At 46.5% G+C, this 20,340-nt stretch overlaps 3 protein-coding genes and 1 non-coding gene across 5 annotated transcripts; 1 reads left to right on the top strand and 3 right to left on the bottom strand.

Moving 5' to 3' along the window:
- Positions 1-1,327: 1,327 nt before the first annotated feature.
- LOC100843955 (protein STICHEL-like 3) lies at positions 1,328-7,151 on the top strand. 2 transcript variants are annotated; one of them, XM_010232827.3, is made up of 6 exons: positions 1,328-3,301; positions 3,824-4,043; positions 4,387-4,881; positions 5,411-6,062; positions 6,226-6,331; positions 6,815-7,151. In XM_010232827.3, the coding sequence occupies exons 1-6, from the start codon at positions 1,532-1,534 to the stop codon at positions 6,908-6,910; spliced, it is 3,339 nt and encodes a 1,112-aa protein (XP_010231129.1). In that variant the 5' UTR covers positions 1,328-1,531; the 3' UTR covers positions 6,911-7,151. The 2 variants fall into 2 exon arrangements, with proteins under 2 accessions (XP_010231129.1, XP_003566008.1); XM_003565960.4 differs by having other exon boundaries at positions 1,332-3,301; positions 6,226-6,286.
- A 31-nt stretch (positions 7,152-7,182) lies between these two features.
- On the bottom strand, positions 7,183-7,322 carry MIR399C (microRNA MIR399c). The gene has a single exon (NR_127116.1). It is a non-coding gene; the product is annotated as a microRNA MIR399c (primary transcript).
- Positions 7,323-11,409: 4,087 nt separating this feature from the next.
- LOC100841326 (chaperone protein dnaJ C76, chloroplastic) lies at positions 11,410-14,279 on the bottom strand. The gene is made up of 9 exons (XM_003567997.4): positions 13,855-14,279; positions 13,422-13,550; positions 13,154-13,283; positions 12,947-13,067; positions 12,688-12,769; positions 12,430-12,480; positions 12,194-12,232; positions 11,988-12,084; positions 11,410-11,834 (listed from the first exon to the last, which is right to left on the bottom strand). Exons 1-9 carry the CDS (start codon positions 14,104-14,106, stop codon positions 11,707-11,709), a joined length of 1,029 nt encoding a protein of 342 aa, XP_003568045.1. The 5' UTR covers positions 14,107-14,279; the 3' UTR covers positions 11,410-11,706.
- Positions 14,280-15,035: 756 nt separating this feature from the next.
- On the bottom strand, positions 15,036-17,833 carry LOC100843644 (ALA-interacting subunit 3). Its single transcript, XM_003565959.4, has 8 exons — positions 17,691-17,833; positions 17,521-17,578; positions 17,150-17,208; positions 16,972-17,046; positions 16,677-16,784; positions 15,929-16,309; positions 15,567-15,856; positions 15,036-15,468 (listed from the first exon to the last, which is right to left on the bottom strand). Exons 2-8 carry the CDS (start codon positions 17,576-17,578, stop codon positions 15,411-15,413), a joined length of 1,029 nt encoding a protein of 342 aa, XP_003566007.1. The 5' UTR covers positions 17,691-17,833; the 3' UTR covers positions 15,036-15,410.
- Positions 17,834-20,340: the final 2,507 nt, after the last annotated feature.

Here is a 20,340-nt window from a genome sequence, read left to right as displayed (position 1 = left end):
AGTTTTCAAATTTTTGAAATAAATTGAGTGGGTTCATAAGATATGTCTGCCATAAATTTTGTCTTTTGTTTGTCTTTTTGCGAGCTACTCACATCTAGATTTGTCTTTTTTGTTTTTCTGTGCATGTAATGAATTTGAAGTTGAAACTTTGTGACATAGTAGACACATATCTTATGAACCTACTCGATTTATTTTAAAAAAATTGAAAACTTTTTAGAGGTGCTACCGTGGGAGCACGGTAGCACACTTGATATCTTCTCAGTGCGAGAGCCTGAGAATGGAGTGGCATGCCATGCCAACCGGCTTCCAAGGGATCACTTGGATGTAATAGACTTGAACTTTGTCACCTGAGGTTTTTGAAAAGGAGGGAATTATTAGGAGTTTCTTCACATCAAAGTGTGGCCATTGGCCAAGCTCCCAATGGACCTAAGGCTTCTTTGATTCAAAAGATTCCCCATAAATTTAGTAGAACCTTAGAATTTTTTCCTTTCAGGATGCATGTTTGATTTGCAGATGGAATCCTACATGGAATTTTTATATGAATTTATTTACACTAATTTAATTGAAACTTTCATCGAATCAACTATTTTGGAAATATTATTATTTTTACTTCGTGCAAAAAAATCAAATAGATTTTGGTTCTGTTTTTGTATAGGATGCAAGTATGAACGAAACTAGATGAGAAAATTGGCGGGATCATCCATGCCGTGTCTGCTCAAGTTTGTAAATAGATAAGAGGAACCAAGAGCCATGGCCTAGACGATGGAGCCCAGCCTTGCCGTAGAGGCGCAGAAGACGGAGCTGCCGAGAAGACGAGATGGCTGGTCGTTGGAGCCGCGGGAGCGAACAGATCTCCCTTACTTTTCCCCCTTTTATTTGCCATCTCGAAGAGCGGTACCATACTTTTGCCGGTAGAGTAGGCATTTCGTGCTTTTCTTTTGCACAAGAAACTTTTCCATGAGGCGAGGCTTCATTTTAGGAATCCTCGGAAACAAGTTTAGAAAGACGTTTTTCTCATAAACGTTGTGTACCATACCAAATCCGTCAACCGAATGTCCCATGTAGAAAAATAGCCTAAGGGGTAGAAGTCTCAAAAAAATTCATACAAGATTACTCCAAACCAAATAGGATATTACTCAATTGTGACACACACACCCAGCCTGTCAGCCATGACATTGCACTATTTTTATATTTTTTTATGCGATTTTAAATATATAAAATCAAAGAGGCTTTCCTGCCTCCTGCCTTTTTTACATTTCACAAGTACTTTGCCCCAAGTCCCCAAGATGTAACGTGCAGCCCTACAGGCTACAGCTTCACACTCACAGACACTTCCCGCACGCGGCCCGGCGCACCCCAGTCCCCACCCCCAGTAGAGTAAACTAGGCCACCACCCTCCTCCTGCTCTTCCTCCTCTGCCACGACTCCCACCGCTGTGAGGGGAGAGCACACCAGCCGAGACGCCGCGAATCTCGTAGCCCAGATGAGTATTAGCCCAACTTGAGTTCGTTGCGGATCAGCGCCGGACACCATGCCCGTGCCAGCAGCAGCCGCGCCGGAGGCTGGCGCAGGGGGTAGCAGCGCCAGCGCCAGCGGCGGCGGCGAGCAGCAGCACCACCTGCGCGGGCACGCGCACCTGACCAACTGCATCCACCTGCGCCACCACCAGGCCCCGCACGGCGGCGTCGGCGCGTCCGGGAGGAGGGGCCGCAGCAGCCCGACGGGGTCGCCCTCGGCGGCCTCCTCCGCCGCGCTGATGCGGGACCTCCTCGCGATGCAGCGCTCGCGCTCGCTGCGGGACCCCTCCACCCGCCGCTCCGTCGACGACTCCTCGTCCAGGGCCGCCGCCGCCACCGCCGCTGAGGCCGACGCCGACGCGGACCGCGGGGCGCTCAAGACCCTGCTGGACCGGCTCGCGGAGAACCCACAGCCCAAGCCCTCCCGCCGCCCGCGCCGACGGTTCAAGCGCGGGTCCGGCCGCCGCGCCGTGCCCTCCGCGGCCGCCGCTCTAGATCGCCCCGCTGCTGCGGCGGCGGCCGCCTTCTCCGCCAACTCTAGCTCCCAGGAAGCTGTCTGCGGCCAGAAGTATTTCTTCGCGGCCGGCGGAGGCGGCGACGGCGACGGCAGCGAGGAGCTACTGCAGCAGCTGCAGCCGCAAGCGTCGCAGGACTCGCGCAACGTGTGCGGCATCCCCTGGAACTGGTCGCGTCTCCACCACCGCAGCAGGTCCATCCTCGACATGGCCGGCCGGAGCCTCTCGTGCGGCCTGTCTGACCCCAAGTCGGCGTCGGCGGCGGGGGCCGGGGCGGGGCGGAGGTCCGAAGCCGCCACCTCCGCGGCCTCCTGTGGCTACATGAACGGGTCGCGTTCGCATCCGCATTTCCCGGTCACCGCGAGGCTGACTTCCTCGACCAGTTCAGATTCCGACTCTCTGCCTCTGCTCGCCGAGGGCATGCGCAATGGCATCCGTGGTGTTTCCAGGAGCTTCTCTGGCGAGCTCGGGATTTTCTCTAATCAGAGTAGCGAGCTGGATTCGGACCTCATGTCCGAGGCACGTTCGGGGCAGAAGTCCCGGGGCTCGCAGCATGGCCGGCACCGGAGCCTCACGCAGAAGTACGCACCCAGGACTTTCAAGGACGTTGTTGGGCAGAGCCTGGTTGTGCAGGCGCTGTCCAATGCCATCCTGAGGAGGAAGATTGGGTTGGTTTATGTCTTCTATGGACCGCACGGTACAGGCAAAACATCGTGTGCTCGGGTGTTTGCAAAGGCGCTGAATTGCCATTCTGGTGAGCACCCGAGGCCTTGTGATTTATGTGCATCTTGTATCGCTCACAATTTGGGAAAGAGTAGGAGCTTGGTGGAGATTGGACCTGTCGGCAACATCGACCTGGACAGCATTGTGGATATCCTTGACAATGTGATGCTTTCTCCAGCACCGGCCCAGCACAGGGTGTTTATAGTGGATGATTGCAACACATTGCCGCCTGATACGTGGAGTGTCATATCGAAAGTTGTTGAGCGTGCACCTCGACGTGTAGTTTTCATTCTCATCAGCCCCAATCTCGATCTCCCACATATAATTATGTCAAGGTGCCAAAAGTTCTTCTTTCCCAAACTGAAGGAATGTGACATTGTCAACACTTTGCAGTGGATTTGTACTAGCGACGGCCTAGATGTTGATAGAGATGCACTGAGACTTATTGCTTCCCGATCAGACGGGTCATTGAGGGATGCAGAGATGACATTGGATCAACTGAGTTTGCTGGGGCAGAGAATTTCAATGTCTCTTGTTCAAGAACTTGTAAGTTACCTGATAATTACTCATAAAATAACTTCTTTATTAGACACAATATGTATTATCAAATAACTTCAGGGTAAAATGGAATGGTAAAGAATTCCTTAGTTTGGGCAGCTGTTGCTTCTATAACTCGGAAGCATGCTATTAAGATGATTAATGATACTATGCTATTGTTCTCATGTTTTTCAAATTTCTCTTCAAATTTGTTTACTATTTTGACATATGAACTTTGGCTAAAGAAATAAATATTTCAGTGAGAAAGTTAAGATTCACAACTAGAATCACCAAAGCTTTTTTTTTAATAGAATGCTTCTTCCTAAATACTCCCTCAGTCCCTCTGATCCTAAATTCATGAGAACAACGACAAGAATTTTGGATCAGAGGGAGTACCTCTTATAATCTAATGTAGTGATATGCACCTAACAAGAGAAGTAACCTGTAACTCTGCAAGTATATTTACCGCGGCTAATACTTCGTGTGAAAGTTTACCTGGCAGTAACAACTTATTTTTTTGCCTGTGGACAGGTTGGCTTGGTTTCTGATGATAAATTGGTAAACTTGCTTGATTTGGCACTGTCTGCTGACACTGCCAACACAGTCAAAACTTTACGTGATATTACTGAAACAGGTGTTGAGCCTTTGTCGCTGATGTCTCAACTTGCAACAATAATAACTGACATCCTTGCTGGTACCTACACATTCACACAAGAAAGAATTCGTCGAAGATTCTTCAAACGTCCAACCTGTAAGCAACATTACTCCTTTTCATTTATTTACTTTTGTTTCGAATGGATTTTACCGCAGAGGGTAATTGGCACCTAAGCCATGTGTTACAGCAAAATCTTATTTCAACCTTTTCTTTACCAATGGATTTTTCAATATTAGATTTCTCACAAATCTTCCTTTGGTAATACTTAATTTATTGACGGTCAGGAATTTTTTTTTCTATTGACACCTATCTCTTACAGGAAAAGTACTGTATTATTAATAATGTTGGACTAACTAGTGAATAACTTACCTTTTCTCTGAAAATCTGCTGCTGTAAATATTTTGTTTTAACAATGTAACATTTTATATACTTGTCACAGTATCAAAGGAAGATATGGAAAGACTGCGCCAGGCCTTGAAGACATTGTCTGAAGCTGAAAAACAGCTGAGGCTCTCTAACGATAAAATGACCTGGCTTACTGCTGCTCTGCTTCAGCTTGCTCCTGATAAACAATATATACTGCCGAGTTCATCAACAAGTACAAGTTTTAACCAGGGTAATGAGATATATGCTGGTCACCATGGTTTACCAAGAGCATCTGATCAGGGAAATCAGCAGTACAGAAATTCTAATGCAGGGATTTGTTCGAGTAACGTCATGGCAAGCACTTATATTGGTGGAAGGAGACCCAGGGAACATACACCAGATGGCTGTATATTGTCATCGAGTGCTACCAGAGTGAATGAAAGATCTAAATGCAGCAAAACTGACAATGATATGATTTGGCAGGCTGTTCTAGAGAATATTCAGTCAGATTCATTGAGAAAAATGATGGCTAAAGAGGGACGTGTGATTTCTGTCAGCCTTGGCACAGGTAAGGTTCCTTCTTATTCTCATTTCTGTTTTGTATTGTTGGTTATGGTGTGTCAAAGTTTCCATCTCAGAATATGCCCAAGGAAATATTTGTTCTCATCAGTACTAATTTGCTAAAAAGAGTTACAAGTGAAATTACAAGTAGCAGTGTATATATGCAATAATCATACAATATAATAGAACTGGCCTGGCTTTCATATGTTAGCAGTTGGTAATCAACTAATATAGTGGAATTTGTTGATATTAATTATGCTACCGATGGATGTCTTGCTTCCATCCCACAAAACTAAAACAGTATCTATCTCCATAGGTAACAGAATTTTCATGCTTGACTTAACAAGTTCTTCTAGCTTGTGAGCAAGTTTAAAACTGTGTTGAAGTTTCACTGAAACACATGCAGAAAAGTATAATTAACTAAGCATGTCTATTACCAGATTCAAATTATAAATATGTGAACTTGTGCTATTCTAAGGACATTTAAACGTTTCTAATGATCTTTATTCTAACAGTGTTTTCTTTTCCTCCTGCAGCACCAACTGTGCAGTTAACGTTCAGCTCGCACGTGAATAAATCCAAGGCTGAAAAGTCTAGGGGACAAATTTTGCAAGCATTTGAGTCTGTTCTTTCTTCTAATATAATACTAGAAATCCGATACGAATCAAAGGATGACATGGGAGGTGATTCAGCTATTTCACCTTACCGGGAGGATAGCTCTTCCAACATCGCATTAAGGAGGTCTTTCACTAAACATAGTTCAGTTTCTTCTGGAGGTGAGAATTTAATTAGGAGGCTTCAGAAAGGAAGCATGGCCCAGGGTGCTAGCTCAAATCAGACACGATGGATGCAGTCTGATCCACACATACTGACTGAAGGTGAAATTATTGAAGTGGGTCCTTCTCAAATGGGATGGTACGGTGAACCAGATAATGGTGCTGTTGCCAGAGATAGAAGAAGAAAAGAGAGTGTATGGGGAGCAGCAGCTTTGTCATCACAAAACCAAGAAAACATAGTTCCTCAAGGAGGAATAAATGAAGATAATGAACATGATCGACAAAAAAACATAGTAAGAGGCAAGGTATCTCTTGCTCATGTTATTAATAGGGCGGAAGCTTGTTCTCAACAAGGAGGCTGGTCCAGACAAAAGGCCATGTCAATAGCAGAAAAGCTAGAGCAAGAGAATTTGTAAGTAATGCCATGCTACAATCAATTACATCTCTTGAACTCTCTTATTATTCTCCATGGATGGAGCTTGGGGGTCATTTAGTTTGCACCCACAATATTGATATGTGAAAAGTCCCAGTATTCAGTCCGAGAATATGATTTTTAATGTTAAATCTATTTACAGGAGAATGGAGCCTAGGTCGAGTCTGCTTTGTTGGAAAGCTTCAAGCACTACTAGACGGAAGGTAAATCACCTGGGATCATACCAATCGACAAACTTCAGTCCTAAGGTGGTTTAAATATTTTCTGTTCCACAAAACAAGTCATGTGATAGTTGTCCTAAAAAATTAGTCATTTGCATACAACGTGGAAAAAATATTGTCAGTATCCAAGGTCACAAGTCTTTTGCAACACATCAAGTCTGGATACCTTGAAAATTGTTCGCATGTCCCTCTTGAACAAACCCTCTTCGAAGTTTGAAGAGTTGTTCCCTTTAGGGATCACCATGCATATAGTTGACTAACTAAAACCAGTAGAATATATGATTCCAAAAGATAGTAGCTTGAAGGGAGAGTGCTAATAGAGCTGTCGTTCTTCAAAAGGATAATCTTCAGCAAGATCTCTTAATTTAATACCTGACTGAAGGCTGAAGATTAGCTGTATGTCATGGGATAAAAATCTTGTTATTAACATAGAATATACCTGGATCATCTTTATCTTTGTGGAGATACTTGCTCATCCCTGTAGATTGACAAGGTAACATTTCACTACAGCTCTCAGCACTGAAGAAGATCAGGACGCGAAGATCACGAGCTCTCTCAAGGCTCGTCCTGTGCGGAAGGTGCATTTCAACAAAATCTCCAAGATAAGAGACGATGTGGCTGTGGGCAACGTGATTCTACATGTAGCTAACTTAATCCCTGATTTATTCTCTGTAATCATTAGAAGCTGTAGGGGTGTAGGCCATTGTAGTTGTATATGGTTTAACAGGTAGACGAATCTCCATGAAGTCCATTCTTTGGCTGAGCAATAATCTTCAAGTGTGGTTACACCTGCAGGCTGCAAGGTACTAGTATTATCGCACTCTAGGTATGGATAATTCACCTGGTAGATCAGACATCGGAACTCAGAGCAGCTAGGGGAATCGCAGGGCAATTCTCCTTTGGCACGCACGGCTTGCGAGCTGCACCACGGAAGCCTGGAGCTTCACCTGCATCCTCACCTGGCTGACTCCATTGCAGGTACATGCCACCGTGCCAAAGGAGAAGCGCCCTGGGATTCACATGCTGTGTGGACACAAGAATGAGATGTTCTGACACTCGTCGATGAACACATTCTGTGCCTTGACCTTGCTTATATAGCACGCGGTCAGGCCTCGGGATGCGGATCCAATATGGCATATGCTCCGAGGCCAGTCGATGACTATTCTAGAGGAGCTGCCTTTCTCGCCGGTGGTCTCTCTATCCAGGGTTTCTTCTTTGGAATGTGCCCAGGAATAATGGTTATCCTTGTTGCTCAATCTGCCTCCTGCCTTTTACTGATCTTCAGTACAGGCACCTTCTGCCAGTGCAAGCAAAAACCAAGTATGTGAAGTGATGTGATGCAATGTAACAGCAGCATAACAAAGCAGAAGTTTTGTTTACAGCTGAGCAGCAGCACTGAATTACCGAGGTATTCGATATCAAAGATATGAAGAGATTTTGTTCTTGGCCCTGTAGCTAGCTTTTCAACTGAGCTGTTGCTGTTCAACTCACCGAGGCATTCCACATGGAAGCACGGAAGGAAGAAGAGAATAATAACAGCTATGCTTTGTGTTGGCCCTTGGCGAGCCACAAACTCCAGGCTTTCTCATGGTCTGAAGATGGTACATTCCATTGGATCTTCTCTATTCGAGCTCAACTCATGCAGCTGGTAGCTTTTCCTGATCGACTGAAACGCGAGGCATAAAGGGGCAGACCTCTGCAGGACCACGAATTGGCCACCGGCAACAACCCCTGGATAATTTTTTTGTCAAATTTGCAATGTTACAACATAAATAAAGCACAAGTTCTCAAATTTGTTAACATGTAACCCTGATCACAAGGCATGTTAAACTCTTTCATCTGATACTGAACCCCCAAACCGTTCTTCCCTGAATCTTGTTCAGAAACGGCTTCTACGCTTCCGGCACTCTGGACGATTGCCTCAGTTGAGCGCCTGGTCCTGATTTATCACGAGATATATATATCCCTCTGTTAATTTTCTTTCACTGAAAGCACATAAATCTTTGTGCTGCGGCATGATGCCGATTCGATCCATCCGGCGGGCGCATCAAACCACGCGCTACGCGGCCACGGGCGCCGCGTCCCTATATATTTGAAACCTCGGACGGACAGATCTAGTGGCCGCGGCAAAGACGACATAGACACAGTCTGACGTACTAGGGCCCATGCATTACAGGGTGGTTCTCCTTTGGCAGTGGCCTGATGAAGTAACCAAAGCTGGCCACCGCCAAAGGAGACTTGCCCAGCAATGCAGCTTTGAGGCCCTGCCACAAGGTCGTCCATACATATTCCATTACTCCTGCATTATGCAATGTAGTTTGGCGGCTGGCCAGCTAGTCGTTTAGTGCTTGGTTACTCAAAGGTGTGGTTCATATTGGCAAAATTGGATGGTTGCATGCGTTCATTTTCACGGGTTCATGTCGAAATGAGCATCCGTGCATGAGGATCAATATATGGCTTGTTGATATGAGAGGTGTAGGGCGAGCTTCTAGTATTTCATCAACCATTTCAGAGTTTCTAGCATCGATTATGAAAATTTTCTTTAAAACGGGCTAAAATTTATGTTCAGAAAACATGTGACTAAGAGATGATATCTCGCACAACGAAAAATGTTTAGCACTGGGATACTTGACTTAGTACGTACAATGAGACATTAGCTACCATATAACCATAACTCCTGACCCCATGTTGTCCCTATGGGTTCTGACTCAATGGCTTCACGCCCTGGTGCCACCAGAGGTCTCCCCGCTCTCCATTGCCGGCAGGTCTTATCACTGAAAGGAGGCCGGGTTCTGTTGACCAGTGGAGCTGGCACAAATGCACTTGGATCTGGTCGTGGTGGCGGTTTCCTTGGTGGCCGAGGTGGCATTGCACATCAGTGGTGCTAGGAGAGGGAAGTGGGCTTGTCGCTTCGTCACCACAGACATCGACATAGGATGAAAGGCGGTGCCTAGCGTGTGGAGGCGGTCGAATCTCTAGGCCCGAGGACATGGTTCCATGCTCAAGGCTAGCTCGGTGTTTTTCAGCCGAAAGTGGCCGGGAGGCGTCTTTGTAATGCCACAGTAGCGCTCTTGGAGCAGGTTGCATGGTGGAGGCACATTGTGTGGCATGCTACTTTGATGATGGTGGCTCTGGGAGTGGCGAGTTCCGGTTTTCTCTTCCTGGAGGTATCAACGTGGTGCTCTGCTTTACTCATGTTGTTGTGGTCTTGGATCCTCCAAGTGAAAACTTCAAGTTCTAGCATTGCTAGAGCTAGCGAGCGGCAACGACGTCTTTGTCACGCCTCCTTTGAGGAGTTGCCTCGGAGGGGCTCGGGGCGTTCATCGAGTGGTGATCGTCGCACGATGTTGTCTTGCTAGGAAGGGCGGGGGATGGTGGAGCGGTGACCCTTGGTGATGCATGGGATGCCTGGGCGGTGACCACGGAAGTGGTGGCTCAAAGAGTTGTAGCGGGGTTTGGCATAAGATGATTGCGATCTTTTGTGTTGCATGTGATGTGATGCTGTCGGCTTGATCGACGTGACTCGATATAGGGTCGGTTTGCGCTGGATGTCGGAACGACGACTGGGCCAACAAGTGGCCCTCTTGAAGCGTTCTGGGGTCTTTAGGTCGTGCAAAGTTGCGGCTCGGGAGGAAGTGGCGGATGTTGGATGGCAATGCGCGGTGGACTGTATGGAAGCCACGAGGGCAGTAAATATTGGCACAGTAAAAACGATTTTTTTTAAAATTAAGAGACACATTAGTAAAACTAGCTACATTCAACGAGGAGATACCGGATGAGATCAGACGGTACTTCCTTCCACCTATCGGTAGGAGAAGACCGGGCATTGGGAGCTACAACTACATTAGTTTCTCTAGGGCTAAAAGCAAAGGAGATTTCGGTCAAGAGCAAGAAGAGTGCATTCGTCCCCAACACACAGCAGCTGCCGGCCCCCGTGAATATCGATCCTTCCGAGTTGATGATCACTAGCCGCCGCTTGATCGGTTCATCATCAAGCTACCCGACGCGCGTGCATGGCCAAACTGACACTGCAAAAGTTAGCTAGAGCGAGCGCGCAGACGAGCCTCCGCGAGCTAGATCGGGGTCTCGGCCGGAGAGGGTCCCATGAAGCAAGGACTGGCGCCGAACATGCTCTTGGATATCCCGTCGTCGCTTCCTCGAGGGCAGGGCACCCCTCCAACCTTTCTTCCTCGCGAGAGGCCGGCCTTTCTGCCTTTCCGCGATTCGATCTTCATTCCAGTGGTCTCAGCCTCTCAGGGGAATAATCTGCCGGGCCTGCCCGGCCCTTCTCAAGTACGGAGTAGTAGATCGATAGATCTTTGCTTCTGACAAGTTTGATCGGTTAATTACTTCGTTTCGAAAAACAAAAGAGTGGCGTTTCAGCAACAAAGATTAAAAATAGAAATTTAAGAGTGGCCTTTCCTTTGTCTCATACTGCGTTACAAAATAGTCGTCTTTAAAAAAAACGTGCGGCTATTTCTAAGTTGTCTGGTTTTTTTAAATGAGCCTTAAATATCGGTCCACGTCCGTTGATTATGATCTGAGGATCATTTTCATTCTCTCATCTCTCACTTTCTATCATTGGATTAATATCCGATGGCTAATATATCGATTGATTTCTAAGTAAAAAACAGACGACTTGGTTAACTAAAGAAAAATGTTGTAGCTTGGATTTCTTTTCTTTTTACATTCTAGAGTAATTTTCCAGGTCCATTTCTCAGAGTCACGCAATGCAATGATAATTATCTAGAGCCTAGACCGGGCATTATCCTACAGTATATCCTCATTCTGCCTTTGGAACATGCTGTGCTCAACCGCAAAAGGGCATGCTGCCTTTCGTCCTGCAGGCTGGAAGGGCCAGTATAAATGGCCCCTGTTGCAGAGTGACCATTAAACCTGTGCAACCCACACATGAAACAAACAAAGCATCACAAAGGGGGAGGAGCTAGGACTCTAGGAGAGTTCTTTATGAGATCATGAGATGTCCAGCTGAATTGCTGGGCAAGTTCTCCTTGGGCAGATGCCGCCGCCGTTCAGCACTGGGGCTTTACCGGGCTGCTGCCAAAGGAAATTTGCCCCGGAATTCATCTGCACAAGCACACACATAAGAAAAATATGCTTCTCTAGGATTTCAAGTTGCCGCGCAGGAGAATGTACATGACATACTTGTTATACATTTTGACTGCTTTACAATTCAGTGTGTGTGCTGTGCTCTACAGGTCATCAGCATCACAACTACATCCAAGGACACCACTTTACAGATGAAAATGAGAATCTGAGTGGAAGAAAGAGCGACCTACATACCCGAATCTCTCTGCGCAATGTTAGACTATACTATACATACAGGGAGTGAAATGTGAGCTCATAATATATGCAGGATAAAGCATTTCTTTATTCTATTATTACTCTTTGTTGCCAATTGCCTCAGGAAGTTTGAATTTCGGAGGCCTGTCGGTACCTTTCCTCGAGTATTCTCGCCATCGCCTAGCAGCTCTGGCCGCTCTATCCGCTCTCTCTGCTGCTTCTTCGTCTGACAGTATTACAGAATCACAATCAGAGTCAGCAATATAACGGTGAAATACACACATTTCTTTTGAGAACCTTCTGTTTTTCAGGAAAAGAGATGCAAATTGCTACATTTCCATGTATGATTAACAAAATATATTATCTGTAGTAGGATTACCGTTGCTTTGATACCGGGATGGAGATCCCCAGATGTCACTCCACGAGCTACCCATGTCTGAATTCTTTTGGTTCACCATCCGTGTTCTGATTTTTTCCTGTAAAGAGCAAACAGATTGACAAATAAAAAAAGTTTAGTTCATTCGCAAACAAATGCCTCTTCTTCAGTTTTTGTCCCATATATGAACAAATGGGAAGATATTATACCAAGACTTTTGATTGTCTCTTTTCCCAACGTGCACTTGCCTGCCAGATAGAGTATATATATTAATAATCGCAACATATGACTTATCTGCAGATTTGTAGGTCCTGAACAAAACTAAATTGCATTCTACTACTCTAGTAGAGTCAAACCCTCAACAAAGGAATAGAGAATCTTGAGAGCATGACTGCGGAGTAAATTAGACAACCAAATAAAATCACATCAATGAAGAGACTATTACCATTCGGAACACATCTACTGAAACTCCCATCCCAGCACTCATCAGCCCAACCTGCCCCAAATTGGAAACTTCCATTAGCATATATACTAGCTTAAAGAAGAATCAGGTTCAACACAGAAAATTTCTTGTGCATACTTTGATTTAGAAGTTCTGAGAACAAAAAACTACCAAAGTGAACCACAAAGTCCACAAAAGTTACTGAAGTTTGATTTGATCACACAAAAATGTAAAACTGTTTCTGATAGAAATTCATCTTACATTCACCCTCTCTACTTTTCGCATTTCATTCTCGAGGAGTGAAAGTTGTGCAGCCGAAGTCCAGTGGATACAGTCAACCGGGCTGGAAATGACATGAGAAAGTTTACTGCAACAACCTTGGCATTTGTAAACTATATCATGAAAATATAAAAACAGTAATTTCTTCAGAAATATGAACAGGTTGCAAGAATGTATAAATAGTGTTGTCGATAAATGGCAGGGTCTAAACAAACAATCATGCTAGGCTTCAAATTCTCACCAACTATCAATGGCATCCTGAATTAGGTCCGTACTACCCGACTGGGAGTAGACTCTTGACCTCCCAAAGTCCTCTTCTATTTCAAAGACACCAGGGCATATGTTGGCACAATTTCTGCAACCTGAATTGACATGAAAAACATAAAATTAGCCAATTGCATTATGTAAAAGCAAACAGAAAGTTCTGTTCCTAAAAAATTATCAATACCTATGCAGGTAAACTCGTCGACAAACACATGATCCTTGGACGCATTGCTGTCGAAGAAAGGGTTGGTCGCCGTTGCCGTGTACCCATGGATCTCATCATACGCTGCACGCTGCACCGGATCGCTCAACACCTGTTCTCTTCCACATACCTCTCATTAGCTTTGTAAACAGAGAGCATTTGGATGCAAAAAAAAGCCTTCTTCCACAGCAATTTGTATGTGCAATTTTGAATCCATAAACAACCCAAAGACTTTACTGAATGCTCGTACCGCGTAAACCTCGTTGACGAACATGCAGAAGCTGGTCACGTTAGGGTCGTCTCCGCTAAGGTCGGGGTGGCACGCTTTCATGCAGCTGTAGTATGCCTTCTTAATTTCCTCGGTGGTTGCATCTGGCATCTGGTGGTGGGAGAATCAAGCGTTAAATTTGCTCTACATCGATCAGCATAAAACCCATTATACATACCAACGACAATCAGTACAAGAAATAATATCTGAGTCATCATTTCCCCCCTCCTAATCTAGACTGCCTAAGAACGTTTTGCTACCGAGTGGCATGATGTGTCAAATTAATCTAGTGTTTAATGGTCTCCTGAGTCCTGAGTAACAAAATTCCCACAACAAATGTTGTATCCTAAAAATGCACCGCTCCACTAAATAGCAGCACTTGCAACAGTAGAAAGGATCGTTCCAGAGCACTTACGACGCCTAGAACAGAGTAGAAATCGTCGGCCACATCCTCCTCCGAAGTCCCGTATTCAGCTTCCGCCGTCGAGGCGCGGATCCCCAGGCCTCTCCTTCCCCGCCTACTCCGGCTCCATTGCGGGTCTCTCCGTCCGATCCTCACGAACCCAGCGGGCTGGGCGCGGCGGGAGCACGTCGCCGGCGGCGAGAAGACGCGGAGCGTCGCGAGCGAGCCGGCGACCAGCGGCGGAGAGAGGAGAGACGGAGCCATTGGCGGTTCGTGCGACCAGGGAACGCAGGCGGGCTCCAGCGCGATCGGAGCCGAAGCAGGAGAAAGGGCGGCCGTTTGGTTTTCTTGCTGATATGTCCTTCCGTTTAACACTCTGGTTCTACTCGTCAATGGAACTCGTCGAAACGAACCTTTGATGAGATCTGTAGCCGGGGACGGACGCCGTGGTTCAGTTCAGCCTTGAGCGTCCCACGTGGATCCAGGCGTCCAGCGCAAGCCAAGCCCGAGGACGCCACGCACACAAGGACGGCGGTTGCGTGAAGCCACGTGACAAAGAGGTCTCTAGCGATGGCGACGCCGCCGTTGTCTGTTTCCGGCCCGGTTAGTTTCCTCCGGAGTTTGGCACCGGATGGATGCCGACGCCGCGTGCAGCAGACAAGTTGTAAGGTTGCATATGTATGATGCGTGCACGGTAGAAATATGGTCGGTCGACGGGTCGAGCCGAGCGCGTGCGTACGCCGTGCCCGCCTCTGGTATGCTTGCACATAACTTGATATGCCCCGGCGAGGACGAGAAGTGAGAGGGAGGAAGTGGGGAGCTGCTAGAGTTGGCCTTCGGTAAGGACCGACGCGCGATGATAACGTCCATGTCGAATTCGTTGCACTTATGCCGTGCCCGGAGTATTCACCAATGGTGGCGTACGTGTCAGCCGGAGCAGGCGTGAGGAAGAGCTCGGAAGAGACAAGGTAGGCGGGAGGAGCTCGCCGCCAACGCTTGTGGGACGGAGGCGAGAGGAACAGAGGTGGGGATGGGTGCTTCCAATCCAAAGCATGAGAGGGTCAGAGGGATGAGGTGAGCTCGACATGCAGGTTGGAAGCGGCAAATAGAGTGGTGCTTCTCTGCAGGTACCGGCAAATATCGTGGTTCTATGCAATTCACTGACCGTTGAAAGTAAATTGGGTGTTGGTAAATTGGAAAAAAGGTCACCGACCGTTGGCATATCCGTTGGTTAATTACCTTGAGGACAGACAGACGCAAGTTCTCTCACAGTACATCCTTTACAAAAAAGATTATGAAAAAAAGAGGTCTGTGCTTCCCTTCTTACAAACAAACAAACAGGCACTTACAGAACAGCTCCCAGGGAGGGGTCAAATGAGCACAGCTGCCGGTGCATTATACTACGGAGTACATGCGAATCCTCTAACGAGTATCAGCATCACCATGTATGCTTTTCCTAGCTCACGAACGGCGAATGAAAAAGAAAAGGGACAAGAGCAAACACAAAACTTGAGGACACCACCTCTGCTTCTACAGAACACACATGAAACACCAAAAGATTTAGTCCTTCATTGTGCATAATCGGTCTCTTTGTTCCACGACAGATACGATGGGTCTCCAAGGGTCCTGAAACCGGTCAAAACGAGCAACACCAAGAACCACATTACATACATACCCTTCAACATCTCAACGACGGCCTTAATTGACATTTCAACATCTATTACCTTGGCTTGACGACGTAGAGGACGACGAAGCCCATGGCGAGGAAGAGGCAGAGTCCGCCGACGGCGACGTAGGCGACGCCGATGAAGTTGTTCTTGCCGCCGATCCACGACGCCGTGGAGAGCACCAGCGCCTTGCTGCCCCCGAAACTGTAGGTGTTGTAGTTGTTCTGTATCACCACCGTGATCTCGTCGCTCGCCATCATGTCCGCCTCGATCCTCCCGTACAGCTTCCTGAACGTCGGCAGCGCCGCCGTCCTCATCCACACGATCAGATCCTCCTGCTCACTCAACTGCCACAAACAACACGAAATTGAAGTTCAGAAGAAGCAAAAATGCCTGATCGCTGAGTGCAGTGCACTTGCCGGCAGCTTGTCGTCGAGCTTGCCGCCGCCGATGAGGCCGCCTTTCTGGAAGTTGCTGGGGAAGACGTCGCTGCCGAACTTGCTGCTCTTGTCGCTGGCCCAGGCGATGTTCTTCTTGTTGACGGAGACGGACTTCTTGTTGACGGAGAAGGCGTAGGTGTCGTTGAAGAGGCTCCAGGCGATGAGGCCGCAGGGCACGATGAGGGACCCGTCCACGGACACGGCTTCCGGGTCACAGCTCTTCATCACGCCAACGGGGTCCTTGTAGTCCTTGAACCGAAGCTGCTTGTCGCTACGGCTCTTGACGTACCGCCGGTGGTTCTGGTAGAAGTTCTCCAGCTGGTAGTAGATGTGTATCGGCCCTTTCATAGGCTTGGGCACCTGAAATCAAGATGCTATGTTGTCATCAGTACTGCATCTGAATACTACCAGCTGGTCGATTTTTCTGTTGAAATTTTCAACACATGATTTCTCTTACTGTTATTTGTGTACCATACTATTGCCAGAAAAGTGTTGTCAAACTATTGAATTGGAGACTGCACAAATAAAAAAATCTGACATACATTTCTGAGCACAGAGTACTAATTTACTGGACGTTCAAAGGGTGCAAGCTACGTTTCTTCAAAAGAAAAGAAAATGTGCAAGCTTCATGATGAGATCATATATATAACTGAGAAATAGGTTCAGCTATATATATCTGTATGGTAATCAGGTAAAAAACAAACACATTTCTGCTTCTTAAACCCACCGTGATCTTCCTGGTGCACGCCTTGTCGACCTTGGAGTCCTGAATGAACCCTATCTTGTCACTGGCGGGAACACACTCCTCATCATATCGATCCACCAGCTCAACAATCTACATTAGTCGCAATAAATGATAGATCAGGAAACGCATTTCTTCTGCAGATGATTGAAACACATTTCTTGAAGTATTGCAATAGGCAAATGATCAAGATTTATGCAGTTGTCTGCAGTCATATACCTCCTCCTTGTACTAAATCTGCACCAAATAATATGTAACGGAGGAAGTATTATATATCTACCTCCTGTGACGCTGACAGCGAAGCGAGCCCTATCGGGACGAATATGATGCCGATGAGCGAGAAGGCGCCGATCACCTATTAGCATTCATGTCTTGTCTAGATTACTTTGAGAAAACTTGATGATTCGAATCAAGATACTTTGCTGCGGCAATGATAAATGGCTAGGGACAGTAAATACAATTCCTGGAGTCAGCAGTGGCTTGCATGCTGGAAGCTCCTGCTGCGTGAATTTAGAATCTGCCAAGGAGAAAATACAAGGGGCCTCGAGTTAATCGCAGAAACATGTAGCAACAATTTCTGAACCTGAAATATTTGCTCCAATGTCAGTTTGACAGTTTCTACGTATGCAAATTGAAATTGGGAACCTGCGATAAAATTCCTCCACCATTCTGAAAAATATAACAGTTTCTAAAGACAGAGATGACAATTTGGATGCCTAATGGTTTGAGATGCTAAAAAGGAGATACACATCAACAGATGGAACAACAGAAAAAACAAAGCGTCAAAATTGAAGAGGAAATGATGACGAAACGGGAGCAATGCCTGTACATTTGGGCTTCTTGGACGACCGCCGGGAGGCCTCGCTATCCGACCCTGACACACTCATCTACACAGGCAATGCGACCTGATTAATTCAACGGCGATCGAAACCTCACGGATCCAATTCGTGGCCACGCACATCATTGCCTCCAAAATCCTAATTGATTAACCAGACACACCTTCACGCAGCCTCCCGGGTGAAACAAGAAGGAAAGCGATGTTTCACCGTTGCCGGATGCCCGGACGCGCACGATCGACCGGGGATCGAAGAGGATTCGTTGGTGGTGTTTTGTTGGTTTGCGAACGAGAAGACGGGATTGGACGGTTCGTTCGTGAACCTCGGATCCGTCCCTGGCGTAGTGCGGGGGCTGGAATGGCTAGGGAATGGGGTGCGGGATTGGTTTCAGGCTTTCGGCCCACCTCATTCGAACTGGGCTCAGCCCATGGGTTCAGCCCACAGGTTCACCCCGTCCACTGCAGGTCGACACCGAGTAGCGAGTCCTGGACTGCAGTCGTACGTCGTGTTGGACGGTCCTACTCTCCGGCGCTCCACCGCCGGGTATCTCCGCGAACCCCTGCTATTCCCCCTCCTCCTCTTGGAATCCATTCGAGTCGATTCCCCCCGTTGGATGGTACCAATTCGGCTCTTTTCTTTGATCGGCTTGATGTACGTACGTACGTAAAAGTACATGGGTTATACAACATATGAAAGCAAAAGAGGTTTTTTACGGTGCCTTTTGATACTAGAGGAAGGAATGAGCAGTAAAACGTCAATTAGCAGGGGTATTTATATTTTTTTACCGTGCAACCTGTTTTTTTCACGAGAAAATAATAATCTTAATTCTCGCAAAAAAAAATCTTGTTCGGGCTAGGCCTAGTCCTGCCAATCAGCATCACAATAGATCGATAGCATCTCGTCCTATCGCCGTGAGAAAAAAACGCATCCCGTGATTCCGTCGCCGTGACCGAGTTGGTCGGAATCGACTAATGGAGCTGACCAAAAATTGTTTTTTTAAACCCTGAGTCGTGTGAGAAATCCGAGATCATGGCTAGGTTCATCTCGCCGAGTTGGTCGGAAGCGACTATAAGCTGGATCGGATGAGCTGATGGAGTTGACCGAAAGTTGACTTTTTAAACCACGAGTCATGTGAGAAATTCGATCCGAATTGGTTGGACGACTACATGGTTCATCGGATGAGGCAACAGAGTTGACCAAAAGTTGACTTTTTAATCCGTGAGGCATTTGAAAAATCCGAGAGCATGGCTAGGTTCGTCTCACCGAGTTGGTCGGAAGCGATTATGACATCGATTGGATGACTCATGCGAGAAATCTGAGACACAAAAATGCATGTGGTAATGTGAAGTGTACTCTCATCCATCTATACAGAATTGACTAAAAGAATAATATTGAAATAGACAAATTGGGAGAACAACTGTTTGTGCGAAGAACAGTAGATCGCATATCCATAGTAGATCCACATATGTGATAATTTGGTGTGCGTTCTTACCTCCCAGGGAAGCCGCTTGTATGTATTCGGCGAATATTTTCACCGGACGATTTTGTCCTCCCACGTTTTGATACTCTGTTTTGTTTTGATATAAATCAATATGAGCCTTGAGATCTAATAAAATGATACTTTGTTTTGTTTTGATATAAATTAATATGAGTCTCCAGATCTAATAAAATGGATGGTTCACGGTGGTTTAAAAGGACCGTAAAAGACCTCAGGCAAAATGGCCTGGCTTTTGGTCTGGATCGAAGAGCTATACTGTTCCCTGAGTAGTAAATGGTTTAGGTTGGATTGGTCGGGTGAAATTCGGTGCGGTGGATTGGCTTGGTTATACCTCCGCCGTGTTGGTACGTACGAACCAAATCAACCCCTGAATTGTATTCGTACGTGCCGGGAATTAACGGCTTAACGCGACAAAGTTCTGCTGGCGGCCTTTTTTCTCTCTGCAAGACAGCGACGAATACAGCTATACTCCTGCTAGCTGCGACGCTGACACGCCTCTGAATCGATCGTCTAACACGCGTACGACTGGAACGAGGTACGTGCGCGCGGCCAGGCTACGGGAGAGCGGAGCTTAATTTATTAGCAGGGCATGGCAGGGACAACCGGCTCTGTGTTTGTTCGTATATGCTCCCGGCGCCGTTCGGGTCCGGCCGCTCAGGAGATCCGTTAATTCCTTGGTCCCTTGGATCGTCGTCGCAAATCGACAACAGCCGGGTATACGGACGCAATTCTACAACGTGCTTCAGCCTTCAGCAACGTTGGTTCTTAATATGCGTGCATGGGTTGATGTTAGCTGTCCGCCAAATCTATGCAACGGCTTTTCTTGGCGGGTTACAGTGCACTGCCATGGCCCATGGGTGCCCAAAGAGCTCGTTCAGCAGTAGAAATGAAATGAGATCAAAATGTTGACAGTTAATATTTTTTTGGTTGGATTTGAAATTCAAATTCAAAAAAAATCATATTTGTCTGCTACAGGATTAGTAAACAGATCCAGAGGAATGATGTGTTTTAGAGCGGAATTGGGGTTAGGTACAGATGCGATCTCGATCTATGGAATTTCTGGTTAAATTCATGTATCCAATTCTCCGCCAGACAAACAAGTTGGCTCTTAAAATTCAAAAATGAATGTCAAGATTCCAGCCCCAAATGATGGGAGCGAAACGAGTGCACTTCATGTCTACACATGAATTCGACACAAACCGAAGATTATAAAACATGTGTGTTAGATTAGGAGACCGGATAGGACTGTTTTATATGATACTTTTGATAATATATTTTGATGCATCGACACAAAATCATATAAATGTATATATGC

Source organism: Brachypodium distachyon, chromosome 2 (genome assembly GCF_000005505.3).
Source record: "Brachypodium distachyon strain Bd21 chromosome 2, Brachypodium_distachyon_v3.0, whole genome shotgun sequence".
Classification (NCBI taxonomy): domain Eukaryota; kingdom Viridiplantae; phylum Streptophyta; class Magnoliopsida; order Poales; family Poaceae; genus Brachypodium; species Brachypodium distachyon.
Note: the sequence above shows the minus strand (reverse complement) of the source record. Positions and strands in the feature narration are given on the sequence as shown.